General features: G+C 43.3%; 1 protein-coding gene across 2 annotated transcripts in view; it reads left to right on the forward strand.

Annotated features, from left to right (window-relative positions):
* Positions 1-517: 517 nt before the first annotated feature.
* The window catches only part of PREX2 (phosphatidylinositol-3,4,5-trisphosphate dependent Rac exchange factor 2), a 430,245-nt gene continuing 406,576 nt past the window's right edge, over positions 518-24,186 (forward strand). For both annotated transcript variants that reach the window (XM_040432527.1, XM_040432528.1), the window contains exon 1: positions 518-861. In XM_040432527.1, coding sequence (XP_040288461.1) covers positions 721-861 — 141 coding nt within the window. In that variant the 5' untranslated portion in view covers positions 518-720. The remainder of the gene's footprint in view (positions 862-24,186) is intronic.

Below are 24,186 nucleotides of genomic sequence, written 5' to 3' on the forward strand. Positions count from 1 at the left end.
AGATTAGAACTGGAAAACTGCACATTTACTGCAGACTACATTAGGAGGCAGAAAAGTTTCTTCTTAAAGTTGCTGTGCCCCCTCACATCTGCTAACATGTGCATTATCCCATCCCAAGGAGGTAACTAATTCTGCAGAGCAGAGAACACCAGAAATGACTCCTCTTTCCTTTCTTAACAACCTTTGCAGAAAGAATGAATCTGGAGAAGACTTTCAGGCTCTTGCACAATGTACAACTATCTTGGAGGGAGACAGAGGGGTTGCAGCTCTGCCCCACACTAGCTGACATCCTCCTGACACCCATGCCCCCTGTTAGCACTGTGCCCTGGGATTGTGCAGAGCAGGCATTGTTGGCACATTCTATTTCCCAAGGTTTCTGCTCTCTTTCCTGCCATTCATTGGAGGATGAAGGAGGGGACAACACTGGAGCAGAGGGTGGGTGATGGGGGCTGGTTCCAGGATGAAGGGGCTGGAGTCACATGGAGACAATCTTTTGATTAATGTCCAAATTACTTGCTCTGCTCCCAAACCCCTGACTGGAGATCTGCAGGCAGAGGGAAACTTTTCTCTGTTACACCTGGATTGATTCTATTTGGTTACAGCAAGATGATGAGCCTGTATACTGCACTAGTCTAGGAGGATCTACCTAACTCTGAAGAACTTTGCTGCTGCTGACTTAAGTGATAGCTGGAGGATCAGCACTGAGTCCTGGAATATAACATGACAGAGGAACATAAGCCTGATGGAAAGGTGGAGAGCAGCAAGGACCTGGAGAGGCAGCTCAGGCTCAGGGTCTGTGTTCTCAGCGAACTTCTCAAGACTGAGAGGGACTATGTGGGGACCTTGGAGTTCCTTGTCTCGGTGAGTTGTGTGATGGGGAGATGGGGGGAGGGGATGTCTTCTATCACTGCTCAGTCAGCCTGAGTAACTGGATTATTGGAAAGCACCAAAGAAACCACAACAATAGGCATAGACTGGGCAGAATAATTATTATGTAAAACCACAGTCAAGGGTAATAATAATGTTCTCTATCTATCTACTTCATCAAGTTTTTGTATATACATATTTTCTATTTATAAATGTCTAATCTAGATACATGTACGCTGCAAAATATGTTCAGGACAAGGGCAAACAAATGAAAAAATATATATATCTTCAGAAAAATACTCAAATGTTTAGATTTACCAAAGGATTGTACAGTGTGGAAGATTTATTAATATTGTCTAAGATAAAGGACAGCATATCCATAAACCTAGAGGGAACAAGCAGAAGATGCGAGAACGTCATGACAGAGGTGCACACTGCGTGATAGATTTGGCACATCCTGATAGACGTGTTAAGCATGTTTCTCTTGGTTGGCTTACTTTCAACTAATATTTTGAAACAAGTTTGTGGCGTACTTAATTAATAAGTTTGGCTGATTTTATGATTCTTCTTAGGCTAAAACTTGTCAGCAGAACACTCAATGGGCCATCAGATATCTCTCCTAACTCCCTCATACACATGCATGCTTAGCTCGGGTTCTGAATGTGGAGAGGGGAGAAAGACCTATTCAGACTCTTCTAGCTGGCCCCTTACTTCTCCCAGAATTAAAGGATTGGGCATGCTGAAATTCAACAACCCAGTCGTTTTGTTCCCTGACATCTTTCAATGGGTAGAATCCAGAGGACCCCAGGCCCATACCCAATAGTTGGTCAGTCAGCCCTCAGCTCGGCTGATATACATCTAATGTGGCCAGCCATAGTCACATCACCTTTTATGAAAATTGTCTAAAACGTCACAAATCTGGTGCATTTTGTGCCAAATATCTTTTGCATTTGTCATCGTAAACAGTGAGCCAGTACATAGTCAGTCATCTTTATCAGTATTTGTAAGCCAAAAATGGGAGTGGAACCTACATAAGAAAGTATAATGGAGAGATTTTTGTCTTTTCTGTGTTTTGGACCCATTTCTGGTTTTGTCATACAAAAACGTATGAAAAACACTGTGTGCAAGTAGTCTAAAGGTCCCTTTACATGGGACAGTTTAGCAGGTGATTGTCGGAAAGGAAGCATTACTTTAACTGTAGCTCTGCATCAGTTCCGTCTCCATTCCGCTTTGGAGGCAGCTACTTGCAGCGTTTTGGTGTCCGTCTGACGAAACTCAGCCAAACGGATCCGTTCTGACACACAATGTAAGTCAATGGGGACGGATCCGTTATCTATGACACAATCTGGCACAATAGAAAACGGATCCATCTTGGCTATGTTAAAGATAATACAAACGGATCCGTTCTGGACGGATGCAGTATTGGACGGATGCAGTATTATCTAAACGGATCCGTTCTGAACGAATGCAGAAGGTTGTATTATCTAAAAGGATCCGTCTGTGCAGATCCATGACGGATTCACACCAAACGCAGGTGTGAAAGTAGCCTAGTCTAAAGTTCATCAAAATTAATTATTTCAACCAAAACAATCATTTATCAGGTGTAATTTAACAACAAATGATGGCCGTAGCTGACCAATGAAAGACCATTTCTGTCTGAAAAGAAGTTAGCCATGTTTGAAATTTTTGTCCAATAGTTGAATGGAAGATCTTTTGTTCAAAGAAAGATCATTCGTAGACAAAAGATCTTGCATTGAAAGAACGTTCTCAGCAAGATCGACTATCGACGGTTTTTATTGAATGTGTAAGGGCAGTTGGAACAACTGGACAACTGTTCATTATAGACTAAAATGTGTATGGCTGTGTCTGTGAGATGGTCATTCACAAGATGATTGTTCAACCATCAGCCTACTTCTGTATAATGTGTATGGCTACTTCACTCATCTCCTCCGATCAGCTGAAGAGTTTGAAGAGGCCACTGCACTCACCAGAGCTCCAGTGGGTACTGTGGTCTCCTTATAGCTTACCAACAACAGTGCCATACATTTTATGGTGTCTATGCTTGGTATTGCAGCTCAGCTCCATTCATTTGAATGGTACTAAACTAGTCTAGGCCAGATGACCAAAGTACAGTGATATCACTGAGCGCTTACAGAGCACCGCACCCTCTTTGAACAGCTGATCAGCAGGGGTTCCGGGAGTTGGACCCCCGCCAATCTGATATTGATGACTTATCCTATCCTGTTATATGTGCTCTGACATAAGGGATTGTATGGTTATGTTGTGGAACCCTCCCTAGATCTACTCTCATGTACTAAATTGTAGTGTTTAGTTGGTAAAAACATTTTTGTAATAGTATAGAATGCAGGAGCTTAACTAGAAAAGGTTGGGCGTCATAGCAGAGCTTTTAACACCCCCCATCCTGCACAAGCAGCATCCCCGCAATCTGAACTCCCACTGCTAATCAAGACCACCTAGGCTCCCCATACAACCCCCACCCTCTCAGTAGTTATGCCCCCTTAGTGCCCCCTTCACAGTTGTTAAGCCCTCTTAGTGCCCTCATACAGTAGAAATGTCCCTTAATGCCCCTTCACAGTAGTTATGCCCCCTTAGTGCCCACACACAGCAGTTATGCCTCTTTAGCACCCCGTTCATCACAGTTATGCCCCCTTGGTGCCCTTTCATAGTGGTTGTGGCCCCTTAGTGTCCGCTTCACAGAAGTTATGCCCCCTTAGTGCCCCCTTCACAGCAGTTATATCCCCTTCGGCCCCCTTCATAGAAGTTATGCTATGCCTCTTTAGTGCCATCTTCACAGAACCTCTGCCTCATTAGTGCAACTTTCACAGCAATTATGAACCCTTAGTGCCCCTTCAGAGAAGTTATGCCTCCGTAGTGCCCCCTACACAGCAGTTAACATCTCTTGGTGCATCCTTCACAGTAGCATGTCTCCTTAGTGTCGCCTAAACAGTATCATGTCCCCTTAGTGCCCTCACACAGTAGTTATGCCCCTGTGACGTTCCCACACAGTATAATGCCTCCTTAGTACCCCCACACAGTAGTGCTTCCCCTTAGTGCCCCCCCCCCTTACCTTAATTAAGTCCCCGTTGTTTAAACAAAGTAAAAAACATTAATACTTACCTATCCTGGTTCCCCCGATGAATGGAGCACCTCCCGCTCTCCCCAACAGGCATGATGCAGTGTTATCATGAAGACTGCTGAGCTGAGAGAGTGGACAGGCTGAGAACAGGCTGGGGAATGATCCCCAGCCCATGTGCTTTTCTATGCAGAATAGATGAGCGCACGGGACTGAGGATCATTCCCCAGCAGACCAACAGATTATGTGACAGCGTAGCACATCCTGGTGAGAGCACAGGCTGGAAAATGAGGTCTGGGCGTAATGTATGACAGACTTCCATCATGGTCTGTGTCCCCCCCCTGTCACTGCAGGCGCTGTAACAGTCACAATGTAGTTCCACACCTGCACTAGAATGGCTTTTATTACAGCTGGGTAGCTGAATTGCCAATGCTCCTAGAAGTTTGTTTCGGCCCCACAAGTTTCTGTGTTTCATGGACACTTTCTGTCAGTGTCCATGAAACTTCTTAGTGCTGGTCCTTAAAATCAGGCTAACTCCATGAATGATCCCACATTTCTCAATTTCATACACATTTGTATCTGCCTTTAGATGTTATGTCAGAGGCAGATCATGAAAGCGAGGAGATATTTTTCAGTTGGATAAGATGACATATCGGTGGCTTCCACCTATCAGTGGTTTCTTTTCAACATGATTGTTGTATGGACTGAGAATGTGTTGTGATGCCATGCTCCTCTGTAACACAAAGCAAACAGTGCCCGATTGTACTGGGGAGAATAAAGGGACAGTGTGACGGCTGTGGTACATGCATGCCTGGGCAGAAGCTCATCCTGGACACTTCTGTAACAGGGACTATTAAAAGGATGTAAATATATACAGTACATCTCAAAAGAGCTGCTCCTGCTGAATGGACCTGGACTGGAGTCTATTTCCCACACAGATCTACAGTTCACATGGTTTACGGGAAAACTTTTAACACCCTTAGTTTGTACTATTGGTAGTTGGATTTCAACAGACATAACAAGGCTTACTTTTGTAGTCTATAAAACGGTTCTACATCTTGGGTATTGCTTCTATATACAGGTTTGAAGTCTTCATAGGGGAAAAATGATAGCCTGATGGAGGTTTTTACTACTTGGTGGTATATTGGAACTGCTTGGACTGGTTAGTGGTAATATACCATATGTAAATTATTTGTAGGCCTTCATTAGTATACCACAGTGTTACTGGCAAAAATAAAAACTAGAGGTGGGACGAATCCAAATTTTTTCGAATCCAAATCCGAATCCGAAAAGGTTCTCGAATATATCGAATCTTTCGAATCCTACGAATCCTGTACATAATTGTGTGAACGTACGGTGTAAGAAACAAAGTCAGACCGCGTCAGTTTGTCTGAACCTCCACCTCCCAGTCACGGTCGCACCCTATATGACCGCGATGACCCCTGCTCCTATCACTACAAAACATACAGGGTAATACAGCCTCATACCTCTTACATCCAGTGACGTCTCTTGTAGATGTTCTCTTTCCTCATCTTCTCCTTTCAGACCTTCAGACCAGACACCAGTTTTCAGCCATTTTTCGTCTCTGCAGCTTGACAAAAAAAAAAAATCTTAGTTTACTACTTTTCCATCATCCTCCCATCTTCTGGACAAATCATCCTAACACCCCCAATACTGTGCCGCTGTGCTCCCCAATACTATACTGCAAAAACTACCCCTGATAATACTAGTACCACACAGAGCCCCCCATATAAAATACCCCTTCTTTGTGGCCTCAGTAGATGCCCCCACAGTGCCACCCAATAATGTGCCAGTAAGTGTCCCCATAGATGCCCCCCTAATCATGTGCCAGTATCAAGTGCGGAGTGCCTCTCTCCTCCCCCCATGTGCCGGTATCATAGTGCCATCTCCCCCCCAATGTGCCCGTATCATAGTGCCACCTCCCCCCATAATGTGCCCGCATCATAGTGCCATCTCCCCCCATAATGTGCCCGTATCATAGTGCCATCTCCCCCCATAATGTGCCCGTATCATAGTGCCACCTCCCCCCATAATGTGCCCGTATCATAGTGCCATATCCCCCCATAATGTGCCCGTATCATAGTGCCATCTCCCCCCATAATGTGCCCGTATCATAGTGCCATATCCCCCCATAATGTGCCCGTATCATAGTGCCATCTCCCCCCATAATGTGCCCGTATCATAGTGCCATCTCCCCCCATAATGTGCCCGTATCATAGTGCCTCCCCCCAATGTGCCAGTAGTATCATAGTGCCTCTCACCTCTCCCCCTGGCATTCACAGACCCCCCACCCCATAACGGTGCCATCCACAGACCCCCCCCACCCCATAACAGTGCCATCCACAGACCCCCCCACCACATAATAGTGCAATCCACAGACCCCCCCCACCCCACCCCATAACAGTGCCATCCACAGACCCCCCCACCCCATAACAGTGCCATCCACAGACCCCCCCACCCCATAAAAGTGCCGTCCACAGACCCCCCCACCCCATAACAGTGCCATCCACAGACCCCCCCACCCCATAACAGTGCCATCCACAGACCCCCCCACCCCATAACAGTGCCATCCACAGACCCCCCATCCTATAACAGTGCCATCCACACCCCATAACAGTGCCATCCACACCCCATAACAGTGCCATCCACACCCCATAACAGTGCCATCCACAGACCCCCCCACCCTATAACAGTGCCATCCACAGACCCCCCCACCCCATAACAGTGCCATCCACAGACCCCCCCACCCCATAACAGTGCCATCCACAGACCCCCATCCTATAACAGTGCCATCCACAGACCCCCCATCCTATAACAGTGCCATCCACAGACCCCCATCCTATAACAGTGCCATCCACACCCCATAACAGTGCCATCCACACCCCATAACAGTGCCATCCACAGACCCCCCCACCCCATAACAGTGCCATCCACAGACCCCCCCACCCCATAACAGTGCCATCCACAGACCCCCCCATCCTATAACAGTGCCACCCACAGACCCCCCCACCCTATAACAGTGCCATCCACAGACCCCCCCACCCATTAACAGTGTCATCCACAGACCCCCCCACCCTATAACAGTGCCATCCACAGACCCCCCTCCATCCTATAACAGTGCCATCCACAGACCCCCCCCACCCTATAACAGTGCCATCCACAGACCCCCCCCATCCTATAACAGTGCCATCCACAGACCCCCCTATCCTATAACAGTGCCATCCACAGACCCCCCCATCCTATAACAGTGCCATCCACAGACCCCCCCACCCTATAACAGTGCCATCCACAGACCCACCACCCACCCCTTAACAGTGTCATCCACAGACCCCCCCACCCTATAACAGTGCCATCCACAGACCCCCCCATTGCTGCTCCAGTAGTTATATAATGTGTAATTGTGATTAATAATCATGCTGCCCCCTCTGTGTGTAGTATTACATTCAATAAATCTTACTTACAGCCGGCTACTGCTATCGTAACAGGCCGGCCGGGCAGACGAGCGGCAGCGTCACTGACTGACGTCACCTGCCTGAGCCGCCTGCTTTATGAATAAAGCGGCGCAAGCAGGTGACGTCAGTCAGTGACGCTGCCGCTCGTCTGCCCGGCCGGCCTGTTCCGATAGCAGTAGCCGGCTGTAAGTAAGATTTATTGAGTGTAATACTACACACAGAGGGGGCAGCATGATTATTAATCACAATTACACATTATATAACTACTGGAGCGGAGGGGCCGGAGCACAGTGAACGCACCGGCCCCCAGCTCCGCCTCCCAGTCCCTCCCACCAGATTCGTCGGATTCGTTTCAGGCAAATTACGTCTGGATTCGAGTCCACGAATCCCACGAATCCAGCAAGATTCGAGGGATTCGTGGATTCGACGAATCCCCCGTCCCATCTCTAATAAAAACTCACTTCTTCTGACCCAATTCCTCAGTCCCCATGACCTTCATGAATTGTATAGATCAGTGTCAGAACTTGCTTGGTCACCTGAGGCCTTATTAACACACAGTTGTTTTTGTGCAGTTTTCACATGCAGATTTTCAAGCCAAAACTAAGAACAAATCCTAAACAGTAAAAAAATATGAGTTTCTTGTCAAGCCACCTGTTTTTGCAAAAAAACTAACAGTTTTTTGTGCAATTTTTCATTGCCCATTTGTCATTTTCTGATCGTTACTGGTCATGTTTTGCCCCTTGGCAGTTTTTTGACAGCATGCTCTGGGTGTGGTGCTCTTTCAGGCATTTTCTCATAGACTTCTATGATTTTAAAAAAGCCACCCCCCAAAATGCTTTTAAAACATATGAATTTCATATTTCATGGTGTATTTTACAAGCCAAAAAAGCTCAGAAAAATAATTTAGTTTGGCAGCACACTTAAAGGCTATGTACACCTTCGGAGGCAATTTTTGTTTATAATTGCATTTTACTCAGTTTTGGCTAAAAGTCATATTTTCAATTGGCCTTTATTAAAAATATTGAGCTGCTCTGTCACAAAGAGTTAACTGTTTTTCTAACTGTGTGACTGGTACTTTCACTTTTACTTTGTACCTGTCATCTAATAAACCTAATTTACTAAAAGGTCATAAACACTTATTTAAGCCATATTCTTAGCAATAAGATAAGATCTGAGCTATAATGAGTGTTTATAATGTCAGAGAGCAGAGATGAGGAGCCCATCGGCTCCCCAACTGATGGAAGAGAGAGAAAATCCAGAAGCTGCTACTACAGCATCTCAGCTCTGTATAGAAAAAAAAGTTCCATATTTTTAATAAAGACCAATTGAAAAAAAGGATTTTTAGCTCAAAATTAGTACAATGTAATAATAAAAAAGGTGTACATAGCCTTTAAGGAAATACTTGGAGCAAGTCCTGTTTTTGGCTTAAGAAAGCAACACCAAATCTATACTGTGTGAACAAGGCCCTAATAAATATGGGCCTGTTTTTAAAGATCGTTTAGACAGAGGTGCACCTTGGAAAGTATCATTTTGAAATTCAACATATCCAGTCCTTGTTTCCCTGATGTCAGCCTTCAGAGGCAGTTTTGGTGCCTGCATGCACATTTAGGCATCATTAGGCATCGTATATCATTCACAAGCCTTAGTAAAAAAAAAAAGTGTGCAGGAGTAAGATGGGCCAAATTTATTAAGAGACATGGCCTTTATGGTGGTCATATACATGAAAGCAAGGTTAGCAACAAATGAGCGCATTTGCTTATTCCCAATTTCCCTTTGAGAACTCATGCAGTCTTAGCCAAGCGAGCGTGCATGTGTAAAGGTTTCTAGGTGGAACATCTGTCTGCTGAAAAACTGTCACCATCGAAGGTCTGTGGCCACCTTTAGTCCTTTACATGCAGTAGTAAACTGCTTTTATGATGACAATGGGCTCCCTCTCCAACTGCACAGGTGTCACAAATGGTATTTCCACACTAGACAGGGACTGTGATGTAAGTGATTACAATGTGTGTACATAAATTTTGTTGACACTATAACTGACAAGACATACAGTAAATACACATTTTTGAGTTTATACTGACTTTGGGCCTTCTATGATGCATCACATAACACTTTGTTATCCATAGAATAGGTCATCATTATCAAACTGGTGGGAGTGTGATGGCAGTAAATAGTCTACAGAGTTGAACTCCACAGCTCCCTACACTGAGTAGTGGCCATTCTCGGGTACTGCAGCTCAGCTCCCATTTTCTTGTATAAGAAATATTATTATTCGGTTGTAGTATTGATTTATACAAAGTTTGTTCAAACTACAGTGATCAATTAAATGTATCAATGGATTTTACTATTTGTTATTAGTGGTTGTCCCATTACTACAATTTATCTGCTATCTACAGGATAGGGTCTGATCTTGAGTGTCTGATCTTGAGAACTTGGCCAATGTTTCCAGTTAAAATGGAGCGGCAGACATGCATGAGTGTCCGCTTCTCCCTTTAACTCTATGGGACTGCCATAGATAGCTGAGTACAAGCACTCACCTATCTCTGCCAGCCCCGTAGAGCTGAATGGAGCTGCAGAGCATACACACTTCTGCTGTTCCATTGAAACAGATGATGCTGGACCCCTGTTTTTATAATCAGTGGATGCCCCAGCAGTCAGATCATTGCTGATCAGACCCTTATCCCCTATCCTCTGAATACGGGATACTAGGACGTTGTTGTAATGGGACAACCCCTGTAAAGATAATAAATAATCAAACACAATTCAACAGCACTCTACGAACACAAAAAATATGAACTAATGCCATACTTACTATAAAATGTATACTAGTGCTAATGATATGCCCATTATATAAATGCGAGATCTTTGGAAAATATATTTTGATCAAATAATTTGTGCCCGTCCACCATGGCAAGGTAATCTCAAAACCTATGATAAAGACAAGACAAGACAAAAACCTATGATAAATTCTACCTCTTTTGAGCCCAATAAATTTTGGGTAGGCAGGTTCCACATATGAACTGAGCCCACTCTGTATCCTACCTCTGCTGGTGTCAAATGGCCTCCAGTGAATACAGGGAGGTCAGGCTTAAGCTTTATACTATATTAATTAAAGTGGAAATGATTGGTTAGTCAGGAGTGCACGACCAAAATGGAGACAGCCACACCTCCAAATGCAGCTTGATGAAAATTGCGTATCCCACAGTTGCATTAGGTGACAGTCTTACTGCTGTGACCACCCTTTATCCTAAGAATGTGAGGGTCTCGAGTTCCCAATCTGAATGGAGTGGTAGAACAATTGTCAGTCCACCACTCTTTCCACTTTTATAGGGCTGATGTAGACAGTGCTCCATCAGTCCCATAGAAAGATATGAAGCTCACTACTGCTCTATTCAAAGAAAGGATTTAGAGACCCTACGTTGTTTGGATCGAACGGGGTCCCAATGTTCACACTCAACTCGTTCTCGAATTAGCTAAGTGCAGGTTTAATATATAGTTTAGTCTAGTACAAGCTGTAAAACATATTTAAAGTTTTTTTTTTTTCCCAGGACAAATCTCCTAAACCTGAATCACCTACTGTAGCCCAGCGGTTGACACTCCAGCTGTTGTGAAACTACAACTCCCAGCATGCATACTTACTCTGCTCTTATCCGAACTCCCTTAGAAATGAATGGAGCATGCTGGGAATTGTAGTTTCACAGCAGCTGGAGTGCTGAAGGTTGTTGATTCCTGACTTAGCCCATTGAAAAGTCAATTGACTTGACACTTCCAAAACTCCACTGTTCTCCTGATAGTTACGTGGGTCATGTGATGTGGTCCGCTTGGTTTTTCTTGTCTTTTGATGATATTGTGTTTGGTTCACTAGTCACGACCCCTTCCAGCCAGTTGATTGTATGGAGTGTCATTGCTAATGTCACATAAAGAGGATGGGAATTCCTCAGTCATGTGTGGTTCAAAAACATTCTGTTTGCACCACCCACGCTCAGTGCATTGCCTCCCCTTTGCTTACACATACAAGACATGGATATGCATCAAGATGGTGGGGGTGGAGTGCGTAGACACTATATATGAGGGAGGTATATTGTGTATTCTGGAGCTGGCTTTAATGAGACACTAACTACAGGAAACTGATATGGACCGGAAGGGTGGCATGGAAATGGATGGGCAAGCAGCGGGGGGGAGGCAACATTAAGCATGAAATGCATCAAAACTGTTAATAAAAGGTATTTGGAGTGCTTTATGGTAAAATATGTAATGAAATATGCACAATAGTATCAGATAACCCTTTTAAAGCGACTCACTGGCTCAAGAAAAAAATATCCACATTAACTGGGGAACGAACAGAACACTTTTCTAAAGCCATTTTTTCATCTTTCCAGCTGCAGATCCAAGACACTCGCTGATTTTCCAGCCATGCGCTTGGATTGGCCAGCACTGCTCACATGAGAGTCGCTGGCCAATCTGAGAGCAGCATGAACCCTCTTGGACTACCAGATGCACAGTCAGCATCAGGTAGTCTGAAAATCAAGAGGGAAGTTTATCACACCCTCCACTCAAGAATTCTGGCTTCAAAAAGGCACAAAGTAGGAGCTTTGCTACATTTTTGGTCACTTGCAAATTTTGCATTTTTACACCATTCTGTACAATTTTGAAAAGTGGGCCGGAAAAAGTGAGTGTGGTTAGGGTTAGTTGGGAGTAGCGTTTCTACACAAAAGTGTTAGGTCTGAAGATGCACCAGACTCAAGCAAAACTGATTCCACATATTCCCCTCATGATAAATTCTCCCCATGGTAGCCATCTTGGATGGCAATGGAGGAACCCAAGAAACTGGCAAATGTGCAGCTGAAAAAATGAAAAGGAGGTCACTAGGTAAGTGTTCTGTTCATTCACCAATTAATGTGATTTTTTTTTCCTGCATTAAACATGGAGATAATGGAACCATTTGAAGAAAGACTTACAGTATCTCTGTGCTGCACAGTGACACCCAGATGGAAAGAAGATGGTTATCAGCAACCTGAGACATCAAAACCTGCAGGATACACAAAAGAGGGACTAGAAGAAGTGAAATTAGACTTGAACTGAGGGAGACGCCAATTCTGACATCATAATGTGTATTGGGACAGCCCAAAAATCCCTTGACATCTGCTCTGAATGAAAAGGAGGACTAGAAATATTGAACATTAGCATGCCCAGTCTGGCTGTTCCAGGAGATAAGCCGAGGGGCGTTTGGCAGCTGCTTATTCCCCTCGCCCTATTGAAATAAATATGAAGTCTCAAACAATCCAAGTGTCCATTTTTTAGTTGGAGAGAGTCAGGAGAGATTGCTGTCTCCTGTGTGTGGGCTGCATTACGATTTAATATAAAACACTTCATTAAAACCTGTCACACTACAACAACAAATGAGTTAAAAAAAAAAAGTACCTATAAAATATATAAAACTGATAATCTTATTTGTATTTTTCAGTTTTTTTGTTGGTCACCTTTTGCAGGCATTTCAGAGTGGACTTCATGTTAGGTAGAGTTTTCTGACATTTTCATGGAAGATTAGACGATTTCTAGGTTTTTAACTTGTATGTGAGTCATTGTGTCTTGATGTAAAACACACGCTCCTTGCTCCAGCTCAAAATTGATTCTTCTATTGAAAGCAGAACCCATTGCCAGCCTCAAAGAGTTTATATTTGAGTTGTGATGAAGTATTTTTTCATCTGGATCATTTATCATTATTGCTTTCATGTGCTCAGTAGTATAGGGAAGCATCACTGAATATGGAGAATATAAATATGCTTGTCAGATGGAGTTAGTTATGGAACAGTCATTGAAGAAGAGGGGAGGACAAGAGAGAATCGGGCCAGGTAGGGGATGTCCATGGGCGTAACAAGTAACCATGGGGCCCGAAAGCAAAATTTGGAGTGGAGCCCGACTGCACTATGACCACTTTGAGAAGCAAGCTCAGAAGATGAAAGCCTCCTACCGTGGACCCAGGGCCTATTATCATAGCCTTAGATGGGACACCACTGGTCCATGTGGGACACCACTGGTCCATGTGGATTATCCTATGTGTTCTGCCAATAGCTACCTAATAGAAAATTCTGTTTATTGGTTATACTATAGTCATTCCAATGAAAAACAAAGCTTTGGGCGGCAGAATAATTTAGATTTTTTTTTTGTAATTTACTAGTTTTCCACAAACATGACAACTGAAATTCCTAATTTGGAGTATTTCTTGTCTGTATGAGCTTTATAGCATCCTTTATGTGCACATCCTGTCTATTATTTACTGAGTGATTTTTTTGGACCTCAAAAGTAGTGCATATGGAACGGCACCCTACAAGCCACATCCTGTAACCCATTATAGACATCTGAATATCTTTTCATTAGTTTTGCTTTGTAGACAGTGCATAATTGAAATTACCATGGGCCCTGGGGGGCAATAAAGCTATGTGCCCCCATTGTTCATTCATTTACTTTTTTTGCCTGAGTTGAACTGGGGAATGATTATTTTCATAGAAACTTTTAATTTGTATCTATTATTCATAGTAAATGTTACAATCCAAAGCTTGATTTATTTTATATTTCTTGTTAAAATTTGAATGGCTCTCTATTAATTGGATTTTGTAGATCTGAGAGTTTAAAGGCTCTACGTCCCACAGTAACATAGTAACATAGTAACATAGTACATAAGGCCGAAAAAAGACATTTGTCCATCCAGTTCGGCCTGTTATCCTGCAAGTTGATCCAGAGGAAGGCAAAAAAAAATCTGTGAGGTAGAAGCCAGTTTTCCGCACTTAAGGGGGAAAAAATTCCTTCCCAACTCCAATCAGAATAACTCCCTGGATCAACGACCCCTCTCTAATAGCCTGTAATATTATTACACTCCAGAAATACATCCAGGCCCCTCTTGAATTCCTTTATTGTACTCACCATCACCACCTCCTCAGGCAGAGAGTTCCATAGTCTCACTGCTCTTACCGTAAAGAATCCTCTTCTATGTTTGTGTACAAACCTTCTTTCCTCCAAACGCAGAGGATGTCCCTTCATCAGTCACAGTCACAGTCCTGGGGATAAATAGATGATGGGAGAGATCTCTGTACTGACCCCTGATATATTTATACATAGTTATTAGATCTCCCCTCAGTCATCTTTTTTCTAAAGCGAATAACCCTAATGTTGATAATCTTTCTGGGTACTCTAGTCCACCCATTCCAGTTATTACTTTAGTTGCCCTTCTCTGAACCCTCTCCAGCTCTGCTATGTCTGCCTTGTTCACAGGAGCCCAGAACTGTACACAGTACTCCATGTGTGGTCTGACTAGTGATTTGTAAATTGGCAGGACTATGTTCTCATCACGGGCATCTATGCCCCTTTTGAAGCAACCCATTATCTTATTGGCCTTGGCAGCAGCTGCCTGACACCGTTTTTTACTCCTTAGTTTGCTGTTCACTAAAATTCCTAGGTCCTTTTCCATGTCAGTGTTACCCATTATTCCTTGCCATGTGCATAACCTTACATTTGTCAGTGTTAAACCTCATCTGCCACTTATCTGCCCAAGCCTCCAATCTATCCAGATCCATCTGTAGTAGTATACTGTCCTCTTCAGTGTTAATTACTTTACACAGTTTAGTGTCATCTGCAAAAATTGATATTTTACTATGCAAGCCTTCTACAAGGTCATTAATAAATATATTGAAGAGAATAGGGCCCAATACTGACCCCTGAGGTACTCCACTAGTGACAGTGACCCAATCTGAGTATGTACCGTTAATAACCACCCTCTGTTTTCTATAATTGAGCCAGTTACTTACCCACATACAGACGTTTTCTCCCAGTCCGAGCATTCTCATTTTATATACTAACCTTTTATGTGGTACAGTGTCAAATGCTTTGGAGAAGTCCAGATATATGACATCCATTGATTCACCACTGTCAAGTCTAGAACTTACCTCCTCATAGAAACTGATTAAATTAGTTTGACATGACCGATCCCTCATGAAGCCATGCTGATATGGCGTTATTTGCTTATTTTCATTGAGATCCTCCAAGATAGCATCTCTTAAATCCTTGGAATCTTGTACATGTTCAGGCAAAGCCTCATAAATATCTACAAGTAGAGTATCTTGTGGCTACAACAGCTCCTAGAGACAGGTTGTTTGCCAGGGGCCTATAGGATTCTGCAGCCTAAAGATCCCTTACCTCTGTTACCTAGTGATGGCTCTTGTGCACTAGACAGCCCTACCTGGGGTAATGTTGCTTTGTGCAGCCAAACTTTTAGCTGATGGAGTGCCTTATTAGTTTGCTCTGAAAAGTGTCCATTAACATTGGATATAACTAGTGTTGAGTGAATCGAAGTTAATAAAGTGGACTTCGATCCGAATTTCAGGAAAAATTTGATTTGTCATCAAGCCGAATTTCCTCGTGCTTCAAGGTAACAAATAAATTTTTCCTGAAATGGTGGTAAAAAACAAAAAAATACATACTCACCTCATCCATTTGCTGGCAGTCATCTTGATTGAGGAAAACACACTAAATTTCGCGTGCACTCACATGTGACGTCATAGTGATGTCATCAAGTCAGCATGCACGACATTTGGCGCATTTTCTGTAATCAAGATGACTGCGACTGCCTCTCCACGAGCAAGTGGATGAGGTGAGTATTTTTGTATTTAACCCCTGAAAGGCCTCAATGTGACTTCCAGATGCCATGATCAGCGTTGAACACGGCATCTGAGGGGTTGAATGACGGGGATCGCTGTTCCCCGTCATTGCTCCCACTACATACAATAGACTGCGATTCATGATGAAGTAATTCGTAACTAATCGAATTTCTTTGTAAACTTTGGAAAAGCAGCCGAATCGAATTTTTGATAACTTTGCTCATCTCTCATCTCGCTCATCGGGCGACAGAGTCAGGAAGTAGTTGCACAGCACTCACATGCACATAACTGGTGTAAAAATTAGGATTTAAAGGTGTTGTGCAGTGCTTAGATATTGATGGCCTATCCTCAGAATAAGTAATCAATATCAGATTGGCGAGGGTCCGACACCCAGCATCCCTGTAGATCAGCTGTTTGAAGAGGCTGCAGTGCTCGCGTTTACTTGAATTGGAGAGGAAAGTGTAATAACATTGCACCGATGCTATGGTCTAGACAGCAAGCAGGTTAACAACAAAGAGGGGTGTAGCTATATGGGTGCAGAGGTAGCAGTCGCTAGCGGGTCCAAGAGCCGAGGGGCCCAAAGACCCTTGTGCCGCATAAGAAGACACCAGTATTATAGAAAGTGCATGCTGGTCAACTTATATCTCTAGCTGGAGGGAAGAGGTTAGGTCAAGAATTTGGCATGGGGGGGTTGCCGTTCCAATTTTTGCCTCAGGCAGCACGAAGGCAATGTGCTTCCCTGCCCCTGGCCACAAAGCACTGAGAGAAGGGGCTCAAGCTGAACTCTTGCACCAGGGCCCATGAGCCTTTAACTATGCCCCTGCACTAGCGCCACAGCCTCTTCAAACATCTGGTCAGTGGACATGCCGGGCATCAGACTCTGGTATTACTTTCTTTGGGGCTCAGTGGTAGGAATACATCTGTGTCCACTGTAATGTCGTGGGCTCCTATGACCAGTTTTGAAGAAAGGCAGGGACACATCAAAGTCTCTTCAACACTGTTTATTGCTTGTTCCAGCCAACTTACAGTTCAGTTACAGCCAGATTGCAGCCGGGTCAGGTAATCAGTCCACAGGCCAGTTGTTTCCTTCACATGTGCCTCTAACTCAACAGACACACCCTGCTTCCTGCTGCTCACTTTTATAACGCAATCGTGGACATGAGCCATGTATAAACCCCGGAGTGGATCGTGCGGAGTAAGCACCCACCCAGCTCTTTGCTTACTCACAGTAAAAGCCAGGCCCGGATTAGCTGTTACCAGCTATACTTGGTACAACAGTGTCCACTATCTATCTTAGTGGACACTCTAGCTAGTGGCTTCCACTCCACTAAGGCCGGGTACCTTGGTGGCACGTCTCAGGTGCATCCCCTTTAATATGTTTCCTGCAGCATTCTCGGAGAGACATACCTTCCTTCATATATGAGACCTGTCACTGCCTCATACCATATAGAGAAAGTAACCACTCATTCTCAGGTGTAATCCAGCACACCCCCTGCCACACATTGCTTTGTTTGGCAATGACCAAGGTCTGGGACTACAGGAAGATGGGCCCGACACAAGTTTGATCAAAATGTGCGCAAAGAGCTTCCATTTTTCCATTTATAGTAGGTATAATACCGCTTTAATTTAGAATGATTCCCATTTCTCAGCTTTATTGTTTGTATGTGTAAAGTTGTGCAGCCATTATTTTTTTTCAACAAGGTCCGGGACTGACGGAAACACTGGGGTCAGCCTCCATGATTCCAAGACATACTAATAACATAACCTGAATTATTACATAACAATTTGAGTGCCATGGTCACTTTCTCTATGTCGATCAGATAGTGATGACTTATCCTGGGGATAAGTCATCAATACCTGAGCACTGCACAACCCCTTTAAGCTGTTTCTCTATGCTGGTAACAATAGTAACTAATAGCTGCAGTCTCTTGAACAGTTCACTGGGGACAGGAGCAACTAGATCCATCAACAGGCTGTGTACTTCCCTTGATATCAGTTGGTCCATACACCTGCTGCCCTTGTCCTTATGTCTGGCTGCTTGTCCTCGTCCTTATGTCTGTCTCACATGTGCTCTCTCAGGAATAGTTCTGCTCTCACTTGTGCACTGGTTGGAGCAACTCTACGCACCCACCTCCGGTCAGGGCTGAATCTCCTTCCACACAAAAATAAGATGATGCGGCAGGGTCTCTTTATGTTACATAACCAAAGGCGTTTTTCATTTTTGACGTCCATGTGGGTGATAGTATGAATCCAAGTATACTGGTTACCACTGTTGCCTTACACCAGTGGAATTCAATTCCAACACCTGCCTCAAGGTCATAAATTCTTCTTATTTGTGTTGCCAGTGGTGCTTGTTTCTCATACTCCAAAAAACATACTGATTCCTATGAAATTAGCCCAAATGTGCATGTGTCTGAGAAACTGTAATCAGACAGTGAGCCAAATTAGGGACAGGGAGTGATATAAGGCTACTTTCACATCTGCGCTTTTGTTGGATCCGTCATGGATCAGCAAAAACGCTTCCGTTAGGATAATACAACCGTCTGCATCTGTTATGAACGGATCCGGTTGTTTTATCTCTAAAATGACCAAGACGGATCCGGCACTAAAACCTTTTATAAGTCAGTGGGGGACGGATCAGTTTTCTTTTGTGTCTGAGAAAACGGATGCGGCACCATTGACTTACATTGTGTTTCATGCCGGATCCGTCTTGCTCCGCATCCCATGACGCACTCCGCTGCTTGCACCGCTTTTGTGTGCGTCATGGGAACAAAACAGAATGGAATACATTCTGGTGCCCTCCGTTCCCTTCAGTTCAGTGTTGTCCCCATTTACAATGAATGGGGAGAAAACTGAAGCGATTTCCTCCGGTTTTGAGATCCTATGACGGATCTCAATAGTGGAAAGGGAAAGCGCTAGCCTGAATGGTAGCAATCTCGGTATAATTCTATGTTTTGGTGCAATGTGAGTAATGAGGAATAAATAATAAGTAAAAATTCCCTGTACAGCTGTGGTCCCAAAATGAGTCCTAAGGGTAACTAATGTAGCAGGGAGCATATTAGGCTGTTGAGTATCACGCATTCTTACCTGTTCTATCAATTATTAAACCAACCTTTAAAGGTAGTTTAGGTTTTTTATCTTTCATCAAAGCGCACATCTAGGCTCCAAATAAAATTTTATATATTCATGGAAAACAGTGTTTGACTTTAGTGTTGATCGCGAATATTCTAATCGTGAATTTTTATCCCGAATATCGGCACTTCACGAATATATACAATATAGTGCTATATATTCGCAAGCGCAAATATTGTAGATTTTTTTTTTTCAAGTACCCTCAATGCTTCTTGCCTGTGGGCCAATGAGAAGGCTGCAATATCTTTGTCTGAGGTTAGCAACATCCCTAGCAACCAATAGGAAAGTTGCCTACCCCTTACTATATAAGGACCTCCCCAGCAGCCATTTTTAGCAGTTTTTTTTTTCAGTTCTGAGAGAGAGAGCAGTGACATTACTGTGCTCTGTGCTTTCATCTGAATCCCATTCCCTATCCAGTTACATTAGATAGGTGGTTAGCTCATATATATAATACAGATAGTTAGTGTAGGTTATATCCTGATTCTCTGCTGTCCATACATACATGATACAGACTTAGTGCTTTGATGTCACAAGTTCACAATACTTAGTGCACCAATCACTAATATGTAGTCAGACCTGCTAAAATGTGAGGTTGCACGTATTGTGCCAAAAAATATGCACATCATTAGTGCCGATTTGCGCAATAGCGAATATATTGGAGCACTCTATCTGCATATAAAGCTATTGTTCTGCCATGCATGCAAAATGCAATCAAAAACAGTGCTGTAATGTACAATTACTTACAGTGATCAGGAGTTCTTCCTCACAGTCACGAAAGTTGCTGCCAACCATTTTCTCCAGTCTCAGGAAACTTCTAGCAGCTTGAAAAATGTAGCAAAAGTGACCCACGACTGTATTGCGCGCGCATATTACATTGCAGATTTTCGCAATCAAGAAAAAAAATGACTGGAGATCACAAATTCTAGAATTTGCAAATTTATGGTGAATATTAGGCCAACAATTTGCAAAATATCGCGAAAATAAATATTGCCTATGCTGCTCATCACTATTTGGCTTTATATATGTGGGAATTTTAATGAAGTTATTTTAAGTTCAATTTGTGCTTAAGTTTTGCTATCCTTAAGCAATAAGACAGGATAAGTCTTTAAGGCCTCTTTCACACGGGCGTTGCGGGAAAATGTGCGGGTGCGTTGCGGGAACACCCGCGATTTTTCCGCACGAGTGCAAAACATTGTAATGCGTTTTGCACTCATGTGAGAAAAATCGTGCATGTTTGGTACCCAAACCCGAACTTCTTCACAGAAGTTCGGGCTTGGGTTAGGTGTTGTGTAGATGTTATTATTTTCCCTTATAACATGGTTAGTAGGTGATCAATTGAGGGTTAAAAAAAAATAAAAAAATTAACTCATCTTCTCCTCTTGTTCGCGTACTTCCCGGTCTCTTCTTTACTTCTTTAATGATGAGCTGTGGGCTAAAGGACCTTTGGTGACGTCAGATCACATGCTCCAATCACATGGTACATCACCGTGGTGATGGACCATGTGATTGGAGCATGTGATCTGACGTCACCACAGGTCCTAGCCGATAGTTCATCTTTTAAGAAGTAAAGAAGAGACCGGGAACTACGCGAACAAGAGGAGAAGGTGAGTTTATTTATTTATTTTTTAACCCTCAATTGATCACCTACTAAGCATTCTGTATTCAGAATGCTATTATTTTCCCTTATAACCATGTTATAAGGGAAAATAATACAGTGAATTTGACTGTCACCTAGCAACCATGCGTGAAAATCGCACCGCATCCGCACTTGCTTGCGGATGCTTGCGATTTTCACGCAACCCCATTCACTTCTATGGGGCCTGCGTTGCGTGAAAAACGCTGAATATAGAGCATGCTGCGATTTTCACGCAACGCATAAGTGATGCGTGAAAATCACTGCTCATCTGAACAGCCCCATAGAAATGAATGGGTCTGTATTCAGTGCGGGTGCAATGCGTTCAACTCACGCATCGCATCCGCGCGGAATACTCGCCCGTGTGAAAGGGGCCTAAGGCCTCTGTCACACGAGCGAGTTTTCCGCGCAGGTGCAATGCGTGACGTGAATGCATAGCACCCGCACTGAATCCTGACTCATTCATTTCAATAGGTCTGTGTACATGAGCGTTTTTTTTTCACGCATCAGTTCTGCGTTGCGTGAAAAACGCAGCATGTTCTATATTCTGCATTTTTCACGCAGCCCTGGCCCCATAGAAGTGAATGGGGCTTCATTGCCTCCGTAAGCAAGTGCGGGTGCGATGCGTTTTTCACTGACGGTTGCTAAGAGATGTTGTTTGTAAACCTTCAGTTTTTTATCACGCGCATGAAAAACGCATCAGAACGCATTGCACCCGCGCGGAAAAAAATGAACGCAAATCGCAGACAAAACGGACTGAACTTGCTTGCAAAATGGTGCGAGTTCCACTGAACGCACCCTGATTGCATCCGGAGCCAATCCGTCACGCTCTGGTGAAAGGGGCCTAATAGTGTGGTATTTTCCAGGTGTAAAAACACTTCCCTGGTGGTTCTGAGTTTGATCACTGCCTCAGTTTCTCAGTAACCGTGCCTGTAGTATCTCTTTCATCCGGTCTAATGAGTTCTACATACATTGGTCAAAGACAAGCTAAAAGTAGTGGGCACCGCGCTTGCATACTGATGAGAGAAGAAACAAAGGTTAAATTCTCTGCACATTCTCAAAGGGTGCACAGTGCCAAAGCAGGAAGAGTTTATCCCTTCTGCTATAGTAGCTTATAGTATTCTTTCCAAAAAAATATACTATTGGCATTCATGCAAATTATAGCTTGTTTAATTATCCGCTGCATGAATAAGTATTTGGAATATATACTTCTTCAGCAGTGCTGGAGCGAGGACCAGAGACATTGTATCACAGTACAAGTTAATAAAAGGCAGCATCCTAGGCAGGAAGTTAGCCACGGGGGACATTTCCCCAGAGTGTTCTAGAGGGGGTTGGGTAACATAATTGTATGTTCAATGGAAACAGAGCTACAGGCGAAATGTAGGAAATGGACAAATAATGGAACAGCGACTCTGAAATCTGCACTTCTGGCTCCTTGGTGACTGGATTATAAACTTCCTTAAAATTTCCTCTGCTGCCTGTCTCTTATCGTGATAGGCTTTTCCTCACTATTGATACTGGCTATTTTTAAAAATGCCAAGGATAAAGGTCACTTTTCCACTTACCAAGTTCTCTTTGAAATTAATTAGAAAATTTACATTATGCAAGTAAAGGGGAAAAAAGTGCATCTAGACCTTGTATCTAGTGCCACATGTTGCATGGAAGTCCACGTAAAATATTAAATGCAGAACAAACTTCTTTTTTTGTAGGGGCATATTTTTTACCTTGAGCTGCATTTTTTCATTTTATTGCATTTTTTTAGATCACACTCACCTGCTGTTTTTTCACCCATAGACCTTAATTATTTTTTAAATATATGCTGTTTTTTTCACCTTATAAGACTCACCAGATGATAAGCCCCCCCCCCCCCCCCAAGTTTTAGAGGAGGAAAATAAGAAAAAAAAAATTCATCAGACTTTATATCAGATCCTCAGATCAGACCCCCATATCAGATCCTCAGATCAGACCCCCAAATCAGGACCTTACATCAGACCCCAAATCAGGACCTCACATCAGACCCCATATCAGGACCTCACATCAGACCCCATATCAGGACCTCACATCAGACCCCATATCAGGACCTCGCATCAGTCTTCCATCAGACCTTCATGCCAGACCCCTATCAGACCTCAGATCAGACTTCCATGCCAGACCCCTATTAGACCTCCATTCCAGACCCCAATCAGACCTCAGATCAGACTTTTAAAATAAATAACTTCACTTTCCTCTCAAGGTCCAGTGGTCTCTGCAGAAGACGTGCTCTCTTGTCTTCTCCAGATCCGTGCTGCACTGTCATCTCACTGCGTGTAACATCGGGTCATAGTGCGCACATTATGCCCTGATGCTGTACGCTGTCAGGACCTGCAGTGCAACACAACCCCAGGGAAAACGACCAGGGAAGGTGAGTACAGGAAATGCTCACAGCTATTTACTCCCTGCTCCCTCTAACTAATGCATACTAGTGAGCACTTTCATAATGGAAGTACTCACTAGTATTCGCTTTATAAGACGCACGGCCATTTCCCCCCACTTTTTTGAGGGGAAAAAGTGCATCATATAAAGCGAAAATTACGGTATTTGAATGGCATTTTTTAAATAATGTTTGTTTCCCATACATCTCTACACTCACGGTTATATTACAGAGGAGTGCATACTTTTCTGTAAAAAAATTAGGCATACCAAAAATGCCATTAAAAAACACCAGGTGCTAAAAGAAACACTATGAGGAGATTTATCAAAACTGGTGTAAAGGAAAATAGATTCCACCTTTCATTTTCCAAAGAAGCTCTGAAAAATTAAAGATGGGATCTGGTAGCTATGAGCAACTAAGGGCACGTTCACATCAGCATTGGAGACCCGTCACAAAGTTTGTCAAAAATAGAGGAGAAAAAAGTAATACATGCAGGACTTTTATCTCGGCTAAATAAAACCTTCTCCTGCACGGAAACAGATTGGACCCCATTATTGTCAATGGGATCTTTTCGGCTCACTTCCTGTCAGTTATGTGCCGAATCTGGCACTTGTGTTATTTTTGTTGTGCTGCTCCTATAACGAACCAGAACAACGGAAATAATATCGCTGATGTGAAAATGCCCTTAGCCAGTTTTCCTTCACATCAGGTTTGGTACATATCCCCATCATATAGCCAAAAACGTCTTAAAGGAAATGTGCCATCTATATTTTTTTACCAGTTCAAATGTAATTAATTTTTTTTTGCATTTTTTTACTGCATTTTTTTTATTTTGTGTTTTCAAAATTTTAAAAATAATTTAGAATTTTTTTTAAATATATATTTGCCGCATAATTTGTCCCCAAACGGTCCATGAAAGACCTTTGGGG

This window comes from Bufo bufo, chromosome 5 (genome assembly GCF_905171765.1).
Source record: "Bufo bufo chromosome 5, aBufBuf1.1, whole genome shotgun sequence".
Classification (NCBI taxonomy): Eukaryota; Metazoa; Chordata; class Amphibia; order Anura; family Bufonidae; genus Bufo; species Bufo bufo.